The sequence below is a fragment of the Mandrillus leucophaeus genome, unplaced genomic scaffold (assembly GCF_000951045.1).
Source record: "Mandrillus leucophaeus isolate KB7577 unplaced genomic scaffold, Mleu.le_1.0 Scaffold208, whole genome shotgun sequence".
Classification (NCBI taxonomy): Eukaryota; Metazoa; Chordata; class Mammalia; order Primates; family Cercopithecidae; genus Mandrillus; species Mandrillus leucophaeus.
Genome location: NW_012102121.1, coordinates 2943487 through 2962750, shown reverse-complemented (window position 1 = coordinate 2962750; position 19264 = coordinate 2943487). Strand labels below are relative to the sequence as shown.

At 37.5% G+C, this 19264-nt stretch overlaps 1 protein-coding gene across 2 annotated transcripts in view; it reads right to left on the bottom strand.

Annotated features, from left to right (window-relative positions):
* UNC13B (unc-13 homolog B (C. elegans)) overlaps window positions 1–19264 on the bottom strand; it is a 252964-nt gene that overhangs the window by 163429 nt on the left and 70271 nt on the right. For both annotated transcript variants that reach the window (XM_011980107.1, XM_011980108.1), the window contains exons 3-6: window positions 16597–16696; window positions 11233–11350; window positions 9993–10116; window positions 5480–5553 (exon numbers count right to left, since the gene is read on the bottom strand). In XM_011980107.1, coding sequence (XP_011835497.1) covers window positions 5480–5553; window positions 9993–10116; window positions 11233–11350; window positions 16597–16696 — 416 coding nt within the window. The remainder of the gene's footprint in view (window positions 1–5479; window positions 5554–9992; window positions 10117–11232; window positions 11351–16596; window positions 16697–19264) is intronic.

Here is a 19264-nt window from a genome sequence, read left to right as displayed (position 1 = left end):
TAAAACAATTTCTATACTCATTAGATTAACAAAAATTTACAATCTGATAACACCAAGTATCAGTAAGGAAACAGTGAAACAGGAAAAGGGTAAATGTAAATTGTACAATCACTTTAGAGAGCAATTTAGTAATATCTAGTAAGGTTGAACACAGCATATCCTACAACCAAGCAACTATCATTCCAGGTAAACACCCAGAGACTCTCTCAGATATAAGCATAGAGAAACAGGTTCAGAAATGTTCACTGCAGCATGCATTTATAACAGTGAAAACCTAATTGCCCATGAGTAGCAAAAGTAATACAATGTGGTACAATCCAACTCTGTAAAGTGGTAGATGCCCAAGTCAGTCTTGATTAGCGTCTCTAGGCCCACGAGGTGTATGGGAAATGTCATACACTGTAGAATAAAAAAGTTAGACTCTATATTGTATTTTAAAAATGATTTTGCAGCAAGTGTGATGAAATCTTAATAATTATTGAATCTTAGGGATGGGTATACACATGGGTTTCCTTTTATTTTTCCTATATTTGTATGTATACTTAAATGTTTTTCATGATAAAAATAGAAAGAGAAGAGACAGAAGCCAACTTGAAGAAACTCCCATTGACCAAAGATGAGATCATTTTAGTATCAAAAACAATGTCCAGCCTGGGCAACATAGTAAGACCCCATCTCCACAAAAAATTTAAAAACTAGCTAGGTGTTTTTAAACCTGAGTCTCCTGTAGTCTCTGCTACTTGGGAGGCTGAACTGGGAGGATCACTTGAACCTAGAAATTTGAGGATGTAGTTAGCTATGATTGTGCCACTGCACTCCAGCCTGGACAACAGAGCAAGACCCTGTCTCCAAAAAAGAATGATTGCAATGGGTCGAAATACATGATCGAATATACCCAAATTTATAAATACATAGTAATATTCCATTTAAAAAAGAAAACAACTTACTGGTCACCTTGAGAAGCTGCTGAGGCAAAAGTTCATTATTCTAAAAATAGATAAGAGAATGTTTTTCTTATAAAGACTGTATTTCAGTGAACCAAATAGCTAGCTGGTAAGAGAAAATTTTTTTTATAGACAAATCATAGCTAATAAATGCTGAAGGGATAATATAATTAGACTATCAGGCCAGTCACAGTGGCTTCTGCCTGAAATTTCAGCACTTTGGGAGGCCGAGGTGGGCAGACCTTTAGAGGCAGGAGTTCGAGACCAGCCTGGGCAACAAGGTGAAACCCTGTCACCACTAAAAAATACAAAAATTAGCCGGGCATGGTGGTGCATGCCTGTAATCTCAGCTACTCAGGAGGCTGAGAAACTCAGGAGGCGGAGGCTGCAGCGCCACTCCAGCCTGGGCGACAGAGTAAGGCTGTCTCAAAAAAATAAAAAGAAAAGAAAGAAAGAAAACCATCATTTTTCAGACTCTAACAAAATAATCATCATCATTTGCAGCTAAAACCACTAGCTAAGAGGCTGATGGAAAAATATCATAATGAATGAAATGGACTGACGATACTTGAATCCACTGTTGAATTTTAACATCACGCCTATCAAAAGTGAACTACAACTTAGTCTTCAAACTAATAGATGCACTTTTCAGTTTAAAGGAAGTAAGAGAGATAAAGGAACACGGTAAATAAAACCTGGGGACACAATCAGCAAAATCCACAATGTGCAGAATTCTACAAAACAGATGAGGGTAAGTGAATGATTTTACAACTAAAATGATTTAAAGAGCTGAGCTTGGTGTCTCATGCTTGTAAACCCAGCACTTTGGGAGGCTGAGGTGGGCAGATTGCTTGAGCCTAGAAGTTTGAGATCAGCCTGGGCAAATGGTGAAACACCATCTCTACAAAAAAATACAAAAATAAAATAAAGTAAAATGATTGAAGAGACATGATAGCCAAATGGGCACATCTTATCTGGCTCTTGAAATGAAAAAATCAACTATGAAAAAACATCTTCTAGATATTAAAGGAAATTGAAAAAACTAGGTATTGGATGACACTAAGAAATTGTTAAGTTCAACATGATAATGGCATTGTGGTTTTTTTAAAAAAGCATTACCTGTTAGAGATCTATAGTGATATATTTATGGGTGAGACAAGATAATACCTAGGCTTGTTTGTTTTTGATACGAAATCTTGCTCTATCACTCAGACTGGAGTGCAGTGATGTGATCTTGGCTCACTGTAGCCTCTGCCTCCCGGGTTCAAGCGATTCTCCTGCCTCAGCCTCCTAAGTAGGTGGGATTACAGGTGCCCGCCACCACGCCCAGCTAATTTTTGTATTTTTAGTAGAGATGGGTTTTCACCATGTTGGCCAGGCTGGTCTTGAACTCCTGACCTCAAGTGATCTGCCCACCTTGGCCTCCCAAAGTGCTGGGATTACTGGCATGAGCCACCACACCCGGCCAGATTGGTTTTAAAATACTCCAGCAAAAAAAGGGAAGAGTAACTATATTTTTTCATGTTTCAAAATTTCTATAATAAAGAAGTTTTTAAATGGAAAAGCAACCAAAATGAGATAACACTTCATACATGCTAAGAATGGAAGAATGGATATAATAAAAAAGATAATAACAAGTGTTGACATGGATATGAAGAAATTGAAACCTTTATACACTGCTGGTAAGAGTATAAAATGTCACAGCCACTTTGGAAAATAGTCTGGCAGTCTATCAGTTAAATACAGAGTTACCATGTGATCTAGCAATTCCGCTCCCAGGTCATATCCAAGAGAAGTGAAAAGATATGTCCACACAGAATTTTGTACGTAAATGTTCAAAGTAGCATTATCCATAACAGCTAACAAGTAGAAACAACCCAACTGTCCATCAACTAATTAATGAATTTAAAATATACTACATCCATATGATGGAATGTTATTTGGCAATAAAAAGGAATTTATTTACATGCTAAAACATGAATGAAACCTTGAAAACATTACGCTAAGTGAAAGAAAACAAACAACCACATGTTACATAATTTCATTTATCAGAAATGTGCAGAATAGGTCCATAGAGACAGAAGGCTGATTAGTGGGTGGATAGGGCTGAGGAGGATAGGGAAGAATGGAGACTGATGGCTAAAGGCACAGGGTTTCTTTATGGGGCAATGAAAATATTCAAAATTGTGGTGATATCCATGGGCACAACTATGAAGCTAGTAAAAGCCACTGAATTGTAAGCTTTAAATGAGTGAACTGTATGGTATATACAAATTATATTTCAATGAAGCTGCTAAAAAGATAAACAGCATAGTGGAAGAAGGATGAAAGATAAAAACTTAGTGAGTGCCATACACTAGAATAAAAACAGAAGGCAAAAATCTGATTTGGAGTTGTGGTGACATCCATAGGGCACAACTATGAAGATACTAAAAGCCACTGAATTGTAAGTTTTATATGAGTGAACTGTATAGTATATACAAATTATATTTCAATAAAACTGCTAAAAAGATAAACTGCACAGTGGAAGAGAGGATGAAAGATGAAAACTTAGTGAGTGTCACACCCTACAATAAAAACAGAAAGCAAAAATCTGATATGCAGTTGGGAACCACAGACCAAGGACTATTAATAGAACTTATAAAATTCCACAATTTTTGTATAAGTTATATTTGGTTTTTAAATTGTTTTAGTCCCTTCTTCTGATTCTGCATAATGACACACAGTAAAGCCTATAAAACAAAAAAAGTACAACATGCTTCTTTATCAGGAAAACAAGGATGATGGCAGTCTGAAAGGTACCACTCCACAGCCAGGCTTCAGATGAACAAAAACACAAAGTAATGTAGATGCAAAAAAAGCAGAAATGCTCAGAGTTACTAAGTGGAGAAGGAGGACTGGAGCTTTCAACAACAAAGAAAAGTTGGGATGCTGGTGTGGGCATGAGAAGAGTTATACAGTTTAATAACAGAAAGCCTACCAAGAATAAAAGAGGTAAGGGAAAACCCTGAAAAGAGTAGATGTTGCTTGTCCCAAATGCCATTTCTTCATCTTTCATTTAACTCACTGTGGGTTGAACTATGTCCTAAAAGATATGTTAGACTTCTAACCCTAAGTATCTGTGAATATGACCTTATTTTGAAACAAGGTCTCTGCAGACATAATCAAACTAATTCAATGACTAGCGTCCTTATAAGAAAAATGGAAATTTAGACACAGACACACAGAGACAGGAGAATGCATTGTGAAGACACAGACAGACACACAGGGAGGCACGTGACAACGAAGGCAGAGATCAGAATGATACATCTACAAGCTAAGGAACAGCAAGGACTGCCAGCAGCCATCAGAGGTAGAAGGGTATAGGATGCTTCCTCCTTCAGAGCCTCCAGATGGAGCTGAACTGATCTTGCTGACAGCCTAATTTCAGACTTCCAGTCTCCAGAACTGTGTGAAAACAAATTTTGGTTGTTGTAAGTCACCTAGTTTGTAGAACTTTGTTATGGCAGCTGTAGGAAACAAATACAGTCATCAAACCACTGCATTTCCCTTTATGTACTAGTCTATGGATGTGTACTCGTCATCAATCACCAAATCCAATAGCTCTATTTCATAATTCACTTGTTTTAACATGGGATACTGTCAAGAATTTCTGCCTTGGATCTGTTTTTTCCTTTGTTCCATGAATCTTTCCTGGTTATGTTATTCTCGCTCTTTAAGGTTGCCCTTTCTCAGTCTCTTTTGTTTCTCAGAATTCTATGTTTAAGGTTTCCCAAGATTTTGTTCTTGAATACTGTCTCCATATGCTCTACCTGAGGAAGTTTTTCCATTCCTATGACTTCAATTGTTTCTCATATATTAATGAAGCTCTATGCCTACAGCTCCCTACCCCATTCAAACCTCAGCTTCTGATTATCTCATGAAATTGTTTATCAAAAATTTCTGCTGAAATATCCTCTGGCACTCAAAGTATATCTTACAATCAGACCCATTTTTTAGTAGCCCACGTGTCCAAAATAAACAAATTTATCATCTTTTCTCTCCCTCAGCAAGAACAAAAACATTCTCCAATCCTGATGCCCCAGGTTGAGCTGAATGTGTTCTCTTATACACACCAGCCTCATCTCTGGAGGTAAGTTAGGACTGGCAAGACCAAACAATGCAACAGTCTAAACATCCTCAAAAACAGGACACAAATAAGAATAATATCCAAAAATCTGGGAGACAGTAGAAGCAAAAGAAATGCCTCCAACTCACACACAAAAGAGGACAGATTCCCTGGTGCAAGCTCCTTCCCTAACAGTCCAGAGCCAGACTAGTACCACAGAATGGGAGAATGGGAAGAACAGAATAAATGGGAGATGGGACCTTCTAGTGACATTTCAGGAAATCTTCTAGCTGTCTTTTTTCTTTAACGCAATTTAAATGATTTCATTCTCAGGACAACATGCTCTTGGACCCCTTCCTGGGCAACCTATAAAGAGTATTGGAGATTTCCCCCTATCCCTCTATACTGCAAATAAGGCTGCTCCTACCTCATTGTCAGCTCCCAAGGCATTGATTTGCTCCCATTTGTAGGTCCAATATCTGGCTTCCTCCTCTGGGATATCTATCATTAAAAAAAAAAAAGAAGAAGAAGAAGAAGAAAAGAAATCACATCAGCAGGTAATAAATCATCAGCAGATAATACTTTATTCAGTCTAATGACTGAAGTTAGAGGGTAGTAGTGATGCACAAGTTTTAACTGGTGGTTTGGTTCTTGTCATGAACATTATCTTTACTCTTCACAAAAACCAATATAATGTACGTTATTCCCATTGTTGTTTTGTAGATGAAGAAGCTGAAGTTCAGAGCGGTAAAATAATCTGGCCAGGGTGACAGTTTATAAAGAGATGAGCCATGATTCAAACCATGGTTTGTATGATTCCAAAAACTACATTCTTTCTATGTAACCGTACTACCTTCCCCTCAGTAAGACCAAAACCATCCAAAGGATTAGCTTAGAAGAAAAGTCACATGCTGAGATATTGAGATGCTCAAAATTCAAAGGTTTTCTCCCAAAAAAATTAAAAGTAGAATTACCATGTGACACAGTTCTCCCACTTTGGATTATATATATGAAAGAGGTGAAAGCAGGATCTCAAAGAGACATTTGCACACCCAAGTTCCTAGTAGCATTATTCACAATAACCTAGAGTTGAAGAACCCAAGTGTCCACTAATGGATGAAAGGATTAACAAAATGAGAGACTTGCATATGGAGCATTATTCAGCCTTAAAAGGAAGAAAATCCTGCCACATGCCATAACATGGATAAACTTCGAGGACATTACACTAAATGAAATAAGTCCATCACAAAAAAAGACAAATACTGCATGATTTCACTTATGTAAGGTAACTAAAGTAGTCAAATTCACAGAAAAGAAAGAATGGTGGTTGCCAGTGGCTGTGGGGAGGGGGAAATGAGAAGTTGTTCGATGGGGACAGAGTTTTAGTTTTGCAAGGTGAAAAAGTTCTGGATATCTGCTGCACAACAATGTGAATGTACTTAACACTAGTGAACTGTACACTTAAAAATGGTTAAGATGCTAAATTTTCAGTTATGTCTCTTACCACAATTAAAAATTTTTTAAAAAGAAGCTATTAAAAAATACTCCATAGGTTTTATGCCTGGAAAGTATTAGATGATCAAATATTTGCTAAGTGAGTCACTAACTGAAAATATTTGAATTCTTAAAAAATAATGGTATAATGGTATATCCTCATTTCTAAATATTTCAAATTGACTGTAACAACTTATCCCCAAAACTCACCTTTTAAAAACATCAAGTATGACCATATTACCAGCAGTAAAGAGAAACACTCAGGCAATATATGGATCATATCAACTTCAGAGACATTTAAACAGATACACTTTCTAGTAGCCCACATGAATAAAGCAAATATAGCCCTTTCCTTTCTCCTTTGTTCCACCTGTCCAAAACTTCAGTTCCTTCCCTTCAACTAGCTCTTTAACAATTGGCAGCAATATTTCAAAGTCTTATTTAAAAACACACACACTCACCTTCAAATAGTCTACAACGTAATTTGTATAGTGCTTTCTCATACATATGGTACATCCATAAAATGGTATACTATGCACCCGTTACAAAAAAGGAGAGTGGGAGGTGCAAGGTGGAAGAGGAGCTGCTGCTGCTGCCGGTCTATATGCCCTGATGTGGGATGATTTACCAAGATATATTAAATGCAAAACAGCAAGGCACAGGGAATGTGTTAGAATATGCTACTATTTGCATTTTTAAAAGAAGATAGTGGGGGGGTGTGTGTGTGTGTGTGTGTGTGTTTGTGTGTGTGTGTGCTTATATTCAGAAACTGACTCTGGAAAGATACACAAGAAAGTATTAATAGTGGTGGCCTATAGGAAGAAAATTGATTTCTGAAGGGACTTTTCACTGGATAACTTCTTAAACCATTGTAAATTTATTCCTGCCTCACTCCACAAAAATAGTTTTAAGGAGAAAAAATATAGAGAGATACAAGCATGTTTATCGCAGTGCTATTTATAACAGTATAAACTTCAAACAATCAAAATACCCAACAAGAAGTAGTTAAATGTATTATACAAATAGTTAAAATTAAAAGCCCCAGCTCTAGAGTCAGACCATGGCCAAAATACTTAAATACTCTCTGTCTTAGTTTGCTTATCTCTAAAGTGGGGAATAATAGTTGGGTCTGCCTCAAAGGACTGAAATGAGGATTAACTGAGCTAACATATGTGAATACTTAGTGACATGTCCACCAGCACACAATAATTCACCATAAATGTTATTTTGTTATTATTAAATCTTTTTTTTTTTTTTTGAGACAGAGTCTCGCTCTATCGCCCAGGCTGGAGTGCAGTGGCGCAATCTCGGCTCACTGCAACCTCCATGCCTCCTGGGTTCAAGCGATTCTCCTGCCTCAGCCTCCTGAGTAGCTTAGATTACAGGTGCGCGATACCACGCCCAGCTAATTTTTTCTATTTTTAGTAGAGATGGGGTTTCACCATGTTGGTCAGACTGGTCTCAAACTCCTGACCTCATGATCCGCCCACCTCAGCATCCCAAAATGTTGGGATTACAGGTGTGAGTCACTGTGCCCGGCCCTGATTTTTAAATAAAATCAACCACTAAAAGTAGAAGAATAATGTCTATTTTATATAATATTTGTAACTATGTAATTAGTGAGTGAAATCAGTCAAAAAGTAATACAACATTAAAAATACAACCATTTAAAGTCTCTGGAAATGGTCCTAAGTGCATACATCAAACAAAAAAACATTTATTCAAGACTATCTACTAAAATTTGGTGAAAATGGACAGTATCTGTGGTATTTGAACCAACACCCCACTCCCTCCAGTTGATTTTCCCTTCACTTGCAGCTTGGTCTACGTCCCACAAGAAAGACTTCCTTTCTATTTTTCTGAAATAATAGTTGTTCTGAGTTTAGTTCTTTCCGAGTTAGCTGGAAAATCATGTCATTTTTGCTTAAATCACCATAGGATACAAGATACAAATACACTGAGATCATAAAACAACAGCAATAACAACAGGATATGCAAATATCAATAATATGAATGGTAAAAAATTAAAATAAAACTAACGGAAATCAACTAAACTAAAACAAGACACCATACAAAAAATCAAATAAAGATTAATTGGGAAATACAAAAGACTGCCAAGGATGTGCAGAAACAGGCACTCCTCAGATATAATTTATAAGAGTATAAATTGGTATAACCTTTTGGACAAGGAACTTAGTAGATTCCATAAAAAGTAATTGTGTACATACCCTTTGATCCAGCAATTCTACTTTAAGAAATTTATTCTAGACTCAAAATGGGCAAAGATATACAGAGTTGTTAGTTAGCAGTATGTAACATCAAAAAAAAATTGAAAAAACCTACATGTCAATCAATAAAGGAGTACTTAAATAAATTATGGTAGGCCGGGCGTGGTGGCTCACACTTGTAATTCCAGCACTTTAGAAAGCCGGGGTGGGCAGATCATTTGAGGTCAGGAGTTCAAGACCAGCCTGACCAACATGGTGAAACTCTGTCTCTACTAAAAAATACAAAAAATTAACCAGATGTGGTAGCACAAGCCTGTAATCTCAGTGACTCGGGAAGCTGAGGCATGAGAATTACTTGAACCCAGGAGGCAGAGGTTGCAGTGAGCCAAGATCGTGCTGCTGCCCTAAAGCCTAGGCAGAGCAAGACTCCATCTCAAAAAAATGAAAAAAAAACAAAAACAAAAAAGAAAAACACAAAAACAAAAAAAAAGTTAAATTATGGTAGAGGCATCTGTTCAAATGAACAAGATAGATCTTAAAGTATAACATGGAACGATGTCCAGGATAAATGTCTAAGTAGTTTGTAAAACACTATATATCAGTATATACATATTATATAGAGTATGATCCAAATTTTGCCAAAATAAGTTTTTAGAAAATAAGTATCATGTGTCTAAACCAAAATACAAGAATGTTAACAGTGGTTTCACACTGGGAAATGCAAAGAAGGTTAAAGGAACTGGGAAAATAAACTTTTAACTTTATCCATGTACATTTTCTTACTATTTAAATTTTTATCATGAGCATGTATTGTGATTTAATTTACATTTTAAATTGTTATTCATCAGTGCTATTTCTTAAATTAACAAATCAGAAGGTATATATAGTCACTTCAAGACAATAAATGTTTATTTTCAAAATAATAAATCTAACAAGCAAATATTTCGTAAGTCATTATAATAAATAGTCACAGAAAATTAGATGAGTTGAAGAGAATGCTTTTTAGTGTAGATTCTTTAAAGCGCACCATTCTATATTCTACTTTGCACCATTCCCTGGGTGAAGTGTTAAAAGAAAGAGAGTGAATGAAGACAGAATATCCTCAAAAGAGATGGCTGAGGTGACAAAATACACATTAATGAAACAACTAGCAAACAATTCCAAACAATATGGTAAAAATTATTAAATAGTTTTAAAATTTTAATCAAATAGACTCACCAAAAGGCAACTCAAATCTTGTATCAAGCAAAATTTTATGAGGAGTTGGGTTTCTAGTTCCACAGATCTCATCATCTTTCATTAACGTCTCTGCCTCCAATGTGGACCATTCCCCAGGCCCTTCCTAGGACACAAAGATCTAAGATTAAAGTTTAATCTTTCTTGGCTCCCTCTTAGTTCAAGAGTCAGGTTTTTTTCTCTGAAGTTCCGTGCTTGAGCTTCTGAGGGCCATTCACATCCTGATAAGGCAAACACACCACTGTCACCACCTGCCTCCACTGCATGTGGCTTCCGTTTTCCCTCTTTGGTGGGGAAGCAGCTTTCAGTGCTCAGCTCTGCAGGTCTAACGAGGACAAAATGTCTCGAGTAGCATACTCTAAAACTAAGCACCTCTGTGGATCAATATTTAACCTGCACAGTTCTTAATGACTGTGTCACTGTTTCTAGTCAGTAAAAAGCTACTAACATTGCTGGCTAAATAGGACTGAACTGGGATTGCAATGAAAATGAACTGCCCATCTGCCTGGGGGAGTAGAGACTTAGCTAGAACTAAAAGAAATACAGAAAATAGAGGCAACTTCAACTTCCCCACTCCCAGAGAAAACTCATGGTCCATGTTAACACCAAATAGGAATATAACAGATTTTGTCCAGGTGCAAAGTGGGGAAATGATGCTCAGTTATGGTCTAGTCTAGGAAAGTGAGGCAAGAGTTCAATCCTAGAAAAAACGTATAGACAGTGTGAATATAAATTGCCAAACCTGGTAGTTCCTCAAACTCTGTTAGGGTTACATGCAGAAGAAGGGCACTGAAAATCAGTTCCTTGGAGATTGGTAACTCAAAGAAACAAAGCAGGGAATAGCCAGCCAGCTGGCTAAGGAAGTTTAATGGGACTCCTCCCAGGGCAGCGACTTAGAGGAGAACATAGAAACCACAAGTACCCTAAGTAAACACACACACACAGACACACACATACCTCAGAAGGGACTATCTACCTGATAAGGCTGAAGAGGTGCTCTGGAGCCTGTGAGTTCAGTCACAGGACACAGGGTAGGCCAGACTTAAATAAAATCATCTGAACCTTCAGGTGAAGTTAGGAACAGGCAGGTTGCATGCCCTCTAATTAGAAAGGGGGAAGAATAATCCAAGATGCATGGATGAATATTAGCTAAAGTGGAGCTAGCATGGGGAGAAGCAAGGGCTGGGAACCATACTTCCAAACAGGCAATGCAATGACTGACCTCATCCGACTGACGAATAGTCTTCAGTGCAATCCACACAGTCCCCACCATGGTGTCCCAGATCAGTCCTTTGTTCCATACCTCCACACTTAGACCCAGGTCCAGGCGACTAATCTCACTAAGAGAAAGAGGAAAGCCCTTTGAGGAAAGCTAGACAATATGAAAGAAACAACTACATCTCCTGTTTTGCTAAACTTTGAATGCTTTCTCACCAGGATCCTGTCTTCAGGGAAAATCAAAATTTCCCAGAATGCCATGACCATTTTTAGGCTCCAAGAAACCTATGTAAGGTGTCCACAGAAAACTGCCTTTGTTACAGTTAAATAAGTTCCAGAGACCTGCTGCTCTACCACATAGTGCCTCCAGTTAACAATAAGGTATTGTGCAACTCAAAATTTAAGAGGGTAGATTTCATATTAAATGTTCTTAACACACGCATACAACAAAAAAAGGAGACACAAGTAAACTTTTAGAGTTGATAAATATATTTATTACCTTGATTATGGTGATGGTAACACAAGTGTATACATGTCTAAATTGTACACATTAATTATGTACAGTTTTTTATATACCATTTAAACCTCAGTGGGGATGGGGGAAAAAAGGAAAGAAAAATGCCTTTGTCTATCCATTCTTTCCACTTTGGAGATACAATCATGATTAGACTAATGCAGTTTCACACAATATGAGGCCAAGTAATGAGGACATTACTGCCAGGCCTGCCTGCCAATTTCCACCCATAGGCAACAGTTTCATATGTTTTATTGTCAACTAACACTGCTTCAACTTAAACTACACATTGTATACAGGAAACTTTTAGGAAAGGTAAGTCTACTTTACAAGATTTATGAGGCTAGGCATGGTGGCTCAAACCTGTAATCCCAGCACTTTGGGAGGCGCACGGATCACCTGAGGTCAAGAGTTTGAGACCAGCTTGGCCAATGTGGCAAAATGCTGTCTCTACTAAAAAATACAAAAAATTAGCTGGGCATGGGGGCGCACGCCTGTAATCCCAGCTACTTGGGAGGCTAAGACACAAGAATCACTTGAACCCAGGAGGCAGAGCCAAGATCATGCCATTGCACTCCAGCCTGGGTGACAGAGCCAGACTCCATCCCCACCAAAAAAGCTGGGGGGAAAGGGGGATTTATGAAAGGGAGTCCAGGTAGAAGTAGGGTCCCTGAGAACACGTCAGTTTGATAGGAACATGTGGTCACAGGCAAGTGAGGGGCGCTACAGTGTGCTAGTTCAAGTTCACACCACTCAGTCCCTGGAGACTCATTAATCATTATTAAGCTAGGCATTGTCACTTATAAGCAAAATTATTACCATGGGATAATGATAAACACAATGATTTTCCTATAATAACAACCAGGGGGAAAAAAATTGAAAAGAAATCATTCCATAAAGAGCCAGATAAGCACCATTTAAAAGCAGTGTCATACATGGTTGAGTATCTGTTTGGAAGGACTAACTCAAACATAATCCCAGTCTTAAACTAGAATATGCAAATAGTACTTGTGTTAATGCTAAAAATGTTCTCCAGAAAGCTCTTATTGAAACACAAGGCTACTTGAGGGGTAGTCCAAGAAAGATGAGAAAAGACCAATTCCAGCAGAGAGAGCAGAAAAGCATTCTCAGGAAAACAACAGCTATTTATCATAAGTAGAAGTTTCAAGTTTGTACTTGGGTTCCCTATTGGGCTATAAAATAAATGTTCTCAGATTCACAAGTTTGAGATATAGAATGACAGCCATAGAATTAATGTCAGGTGTTGAAAATGAATAAAGCAAAGAAAATGTATCCCTTTTATATAAATATAATACAGCATAGAATGTACTGAGTTAATTTATTCATTTAATTAGCATTTCCTGAGCACTTACAAGACATATGACTAGGTGCTTTGGAGAAGAAACATAATATAGGACTCAATTTTTTTGTGTGTCCAAAAACTTCTAAGCTATCTGGAGAGCTGTTCAGAGCCACAAAGTAGATGAATAAGCCTAGCCACTAAGTTACAGTGTTCACATGGAGAAACTAAGCTTTCTGTCACATCATTTAATTCAGCCTAATTAATCAATTAGTCTTGGAAAATATAGGTGACATCCTCAAATCCATTTGACTTATCCGTCATTTGAATATGGAATCGAAAAATTGCTTGGGCCAGGTGCAATGGCTCATGCCTGTAATACCAGTATGTTGGGAGGCTGAGGTGGGAAGATCACTTGAGCCCAGGAGTTCGAGACCAGCCTGGGCAACATGGCAAAACTTAGTGTCTCCAAAAAAATTTTTTTTAATTAGCTAGATATGGTGGCGTGTGTCTGTAGTCCCAGCTACTCAGGAGGCTGAAGCTGGAAAATCGCTTAAGCCCAGGAAATCAAGGCTGCAGTGAGCCAAGATGGTGCCACTGCACTCCAGCCTGGTCAACAGAGTGAGATCCTGTCTCACAAGATAAAGAAAAAAAGAAAAATTGCTTGGGGATACATATATAATATTCCCAAATCAACTCCCAAATAGTATCTCAGCCAACAGACAGAAGAAATAGCCAGAGGTCTTTAACAGCTTGACTTGAACAGATAAAGAAGAAAATCTGTTCTTCAGAGAACTCTCTGGGGAGAAGGCCCAAACAATGAGTATATATTCTGTAAGAAGCTTCTCATCTCACCTACATTTGCTCAGCAGGTCCAGCTAAGAGAGGTCTGAGAGCTCTACTTATGCTTCACACACCCAGGACCCTAGGGAAGTTTCTTTTCTGTTAATTAATTCAATCAACAATATACATAAACATGTGTATAGAAGACTTTGGGATACACGAATTCATACAAATAGTGAAGATGCCCACCTTACCCTTAAGAAATGAACAATTTAGTCCTAAAAACAAGATATGAAAAATGTTAAAAACAAATAATATAAGAAATACCAAAATGGATATTAGATACTGCCACATAATACATCATGGAGAAGGAAAAAGGAGAACGGGAGAGAGGAAACCAACACTGGAGTTTCCGGTGACAAAAGAACAGGGTAGTAGACTAAATTCTGCAAGGAGTGAACCAAAAAAAATAAATAAGTAAATAAATAAAATAGGACAGGATAGGAAGAATAAGGAGTAGGAAGAGCAGAAAAGTAGAGAAAGTAGCTAATAAAACCCACGTGTAAAAGAAGAGATGGCAAAATTCACACAGCATCTCAATGTGGGAGACAGGACGAAAATTCACACATATCACAGCAGGGTAGAAAGGGGAAGTGCTATGGGAAACTGGAAAATAAACACATAATAATAATGCTAGCTATGCTGATGAGAGGCTGCAGAAGATCACTGTGCCTCACATAATGGGAACAGTTATAACTGGAAGTGATGGTTATAGCCAACTGGAAGTGCTAGGTTTATAAACCATAACCAGGATTATGGCTAACACACTGGTATGGAAAGAGACTTGCATAAACCATTTGTAGCTGACTCTGTACACTGCATGTGTAAAGAAGGAAACAGGTGCTCTCAGTCTCATATCACTGTCACTTGAAGAGGGAATAAATGAGGCTTATATAATCTTGAGAGAGAGGCAACCAGTGAGAAAGAAACATGACACTATTGGCCTCCTTCTGTTTGAAGCCCAGTTATCCCTCAGCTTCCAAGACACCATTATATCCTGGCTCTTCTACCTCTCTGTTTAATCCTTTTTTGTCCCCTCATTTAAATGCTGCCACTCTCCAGCTTCTACCCCAGTCCCTTTTCTCACCATACACATCTTATCCCTAAGCATTCTCCTCTTCACCTATGGCTTCAACTGACCAAAATATTTCTCCAAAGCAGACTTCTTCCCTGAGTGCCGGCTTCAGGTTTCTAACTATCTTCTGTACTTCTCCTCCTTCCTATCTGTTCTATAAGAATCTCAAATATAAGACTGTCCATAACTTATATTAATCCTCATCCTACTGAATGGCATACCACCCACCCCATCGTCCAAGCAAATCTTTTGGTTCTACTCCTGAACACCCTCTATTCATCCTTTTCTATGTCTTCTGTTATTGTCCTAGCCCCAAACCTCATAATCTTTGCCTTTAACTATCACAATAATGGTCCTATAGGAAGCAATATAGGCTGAGTGCAGTGGCTCACACCTGTAATCCCACAACTTTGGGAGGCCAAGACGGGAAGATTGCTTGAGCCCAGGAGTTTGAGATTAGCCTGGGCAACATAGCGAAAACCCCATCTTTACAAAAAATAAAAACATTAACCAAGGTGTGGTGGTACATGCTTGTAGTTTCCACTACTCAGGAGGCTAAGGCAAGAAGATCGCTCGAGCCCAGGAGTTAGAGGCTGCAGTAAACTATGATCATACCACCATGCTCCAGCATGGTTGACAAAGTGAGATCCTGCCTCAAAAAAAAAAAAAAAAAAAAAAAAAAGAAGCAATATACTAAGAGCCCAGAGGATTGGAAATGTCTCCCCATAAAAATAATAACCATCCCTATGTCCCTCTGAGCTGCACTATAAAACATGCAAATTGATTTCAGTTCCATTTCCAATTTCACAGCAAATTTCAGTACGTTTTCTCATTCAGCCCCTTCATGTCCACCTCTACCTTCCAAAAAAACAAGCATAATCTTCTGAGAAAGGAAGACCTTTATAGATAAGGAAACTAGTGCCCTATGAAGCTAAATGATTTGCCTAGTCCTTCAATATATTCTATACTTTTCTCCCATTTTCTAGAACAGGAACACAAAATTCCTGAAACTTAAGGAGACAAAAGAAAGAAATACCAAGTTTTTAAAGCCAAAGTTTAATTAAAATCATAATATACTAAACTTTGTCATACACGAGAAACTCTACTAATATTTATTCATTTTAATTAATTGAATATAGGACATTTTACTCCATAAAGCAAAAGGATTATAAGCACAGAAATCTTCAGCCTCTAAAACAGATGACTTAGGCACACACAAAGATACAGTCTCTCACATGCATGGCCACATTCCTTCAAAGAGCCTTCTGAGAATCAAAGAAAGATGAAGTTTAATGTCATGCTAAGTCTGCTGTACTCTATTCTAATTCTGGCCATTGAGAAAATCTGCCTATGTAGTATTTGCACCAACACAAATCAATTGGGAGTTTACCTGCATTATCATTCATCTCCAGGAACAAATTACAAATCCATGAGAAAACAAAACTGCACTTGTGCTTCACGTACCATGAACCTCACTTATTTCTGTAACTCCTCAGTTTTCAAAAGAGTATTTAACAGTGCCAGTACATTTTATAAATCTCAAAAATACACAAAATCTTCTAATTGTTTCATCCAATGCAATTTCCTTTAAAAGATTATGAAATATGTAGGCACACTGCTGCAGCAAAATACTTACAACATGAAATCCTGTTCCCAGGAAGGCTGATCACCACGAACTGCTACAGTTGTGCTCTTCACATTCTGTACTTTCAGGGTCACATATGTGTTAAATTTATCTTTGAAAAAATACAAAATGGAGACAGAATACTTAGTGCTCAGATTGTTACCCAATCTCACAAAGTCCTTGGAATTAAGCAATATAGAAATTAAAGTATTACATGTGCAGGAAAAAAATAAGCTATATATTGTATAATACAGCTTCATTCAAGACACAGTAGAGTTGCCAAAATTATAAAACTACGTACTATCTTCAGGAGCATAATCTAAAATACTGTTTTTTAAATTTTAAGAAATTTTATGTATGACCCAACAAATATGCATACACACACACTCAAACTGAAACAGATTCATGAATGCCAAGATATGATACATTGATATTTCCTATTCTAATTTATTTAATCTATTAGAATGTTAATGCTAACCTACTAAGTTAATTACATAGCCTACTTGCCGTCTGGGGGGAAAAATCCAAATCTAATTGATCTGCTAGGAAAGATAAGGTACATAAATTTAATAAAATGTAGAAAGAGATAAGTACCACAAGGAAAAAATAAAAAAGTGATAAAGAACTGCAGAGCTGTTAATAAGGACAAAATTTAAGGAAAAATCTTCACAAACAAATTAGATTTCAATCTTGATCTATTCAGTTTGGCCTAAAGCACAAATTACATAAAAAGAAATCTCTTTTTTTTTTTTGAGACAGAGTCTTGCTGTGTCACCCAAACTGGAGTGCAGTGGCATGATCTTGGCTCACTGCAACCTCCACCTACCAGGTTCAAGCAATTCTCATGCCTCAGCTACCCAAATTGCTGGGATTATAGGTGTGCGCCACCATGCCCAGCTTTTTTATTTTTTGTAGAGACAAGGTTTCACCACGTTGGCCAGGCTGGTCTCGAACGCCTGACCTCAAGTGATCTACCCATCTCAGCCTCCAAAAGTGCTGGGATTACAAGGATGAGCCACCACGCCCAGTCAAAAAAAGAAATATTATCAGAGTTGAGAAAAGGAAATTCTCTAACCTGAGAGTTGAGTACTAAACAAGTTGATTACTAAACAAAGGTGGTGGCCTGAAACTTCAGACTCAGGCGTCTCACCTAATTCTTACTACAGCACATTTGGCACTCGCCTCACTACATCCACATCAGCCATGATTGGGGCACTGAATTGAGGGTTTGCTTTTCTATGTAAGAAATTAATGCTAATTTTATACAATGAAAAAATAGCAAACTATCACTTTGACTCATCAAACTGGCAAACATTGCTTAACATGATTACCTAATGTTAGAGAAAATATAAGAAAATGGGACCCATTATACACTTTCAGCTGAAGGTAAATCTTTCTTTTAAATATCATTTAAAATGGTGTAGTTTTATACTTATCAACATGGAAAATTTACAATTATATTAAAGATATATGAGGATAAAAGCCTATACAAGGAGAATCTCCATCCATATCTACTAGTGGTAGTGCAGTAGGCCACTGAGCTATGTTTTATATCACATTATTTTGTACTCCACCCCAACATCCAATCACACATAGCTGACCAGACCAAGAGTAAATAACCCAAGAGCAGCCAATCCATGAGCTGGCCAAAAGCTGAAACAAACCTGATTCCCTCTCAAAAGATATTAAATAGGGTAAAAGGATAAATACTGACAACTGGTGGTTGGTGCTGAAGCTAAAAGGAAGAGGTATAAATTCCATTGAGGCAGCTATTACGGGTGCAAGCATAGACAACCAGCTGGGAGAGAAACAACAGAGCAGATTCTCAGAAAAAAAGAGCCAGCAGACAGAGAAAGATAACAACCTTTAAAACAAGAAACTGCTCAGAAACTGCTTTCATTACTGTTGTACCCAAGGTCCAGTTTTTCAGGTTTTCCTGGGTTCTCAAGCATATTCACACATTTCCAGTAATCCTCCAGCTCCCCTCCCTTCTTCCCCAGCAGTAACCAGAGGAAATCTTCCTAATATGACAATCAAAATTGAGGAAATGCATATTAAAATAAGGAAATACCATTTTAAATCTTCAGACAAAGATTTTAAAGTTTCATATTGAATGTTGATAAGGATTTGGGAAAATAAATGTTCATAAACTTTTGGTCTCGGTATATATAGTAAAAACTTGCAGAAGAAAATTTTGGCAGGAGTTATCAAATTTAAAAAATATATATATATACTTTTGACCCAGCAATTCTACTTCTGAATCTAGTACATAGACACATTTGCAAAAGCAAACAATGAGAAGTGCACATGAACATTTATTCTTTATAATGGCAAAAAGTTGGGAACCTAAATATTAATCAAGTATTAATCAATCAGGGACCTATTAATCCGGGTACAAATCTACAACAAAATTCTGTACAGCACCTTAAAAGAATGAACCAGACACACACATACAAACACACACACACACACACACACTCTTTCATGATGTGTTGCTGGGGGGGGGAAGCAGGTTGCATAAGATATGTTTCACATAGTCTATTTGTATATTTTAAATTTTATATGACCCAATAGATACGTGTACACACACTCTTTTTTTTTTGAGACGGAGTCTCGCTCTGTCGCCCAGGCTGGAGTGCAGTGGTGCGATCTCGGCTCACTGCAAGCTCCGCCTCCCGGG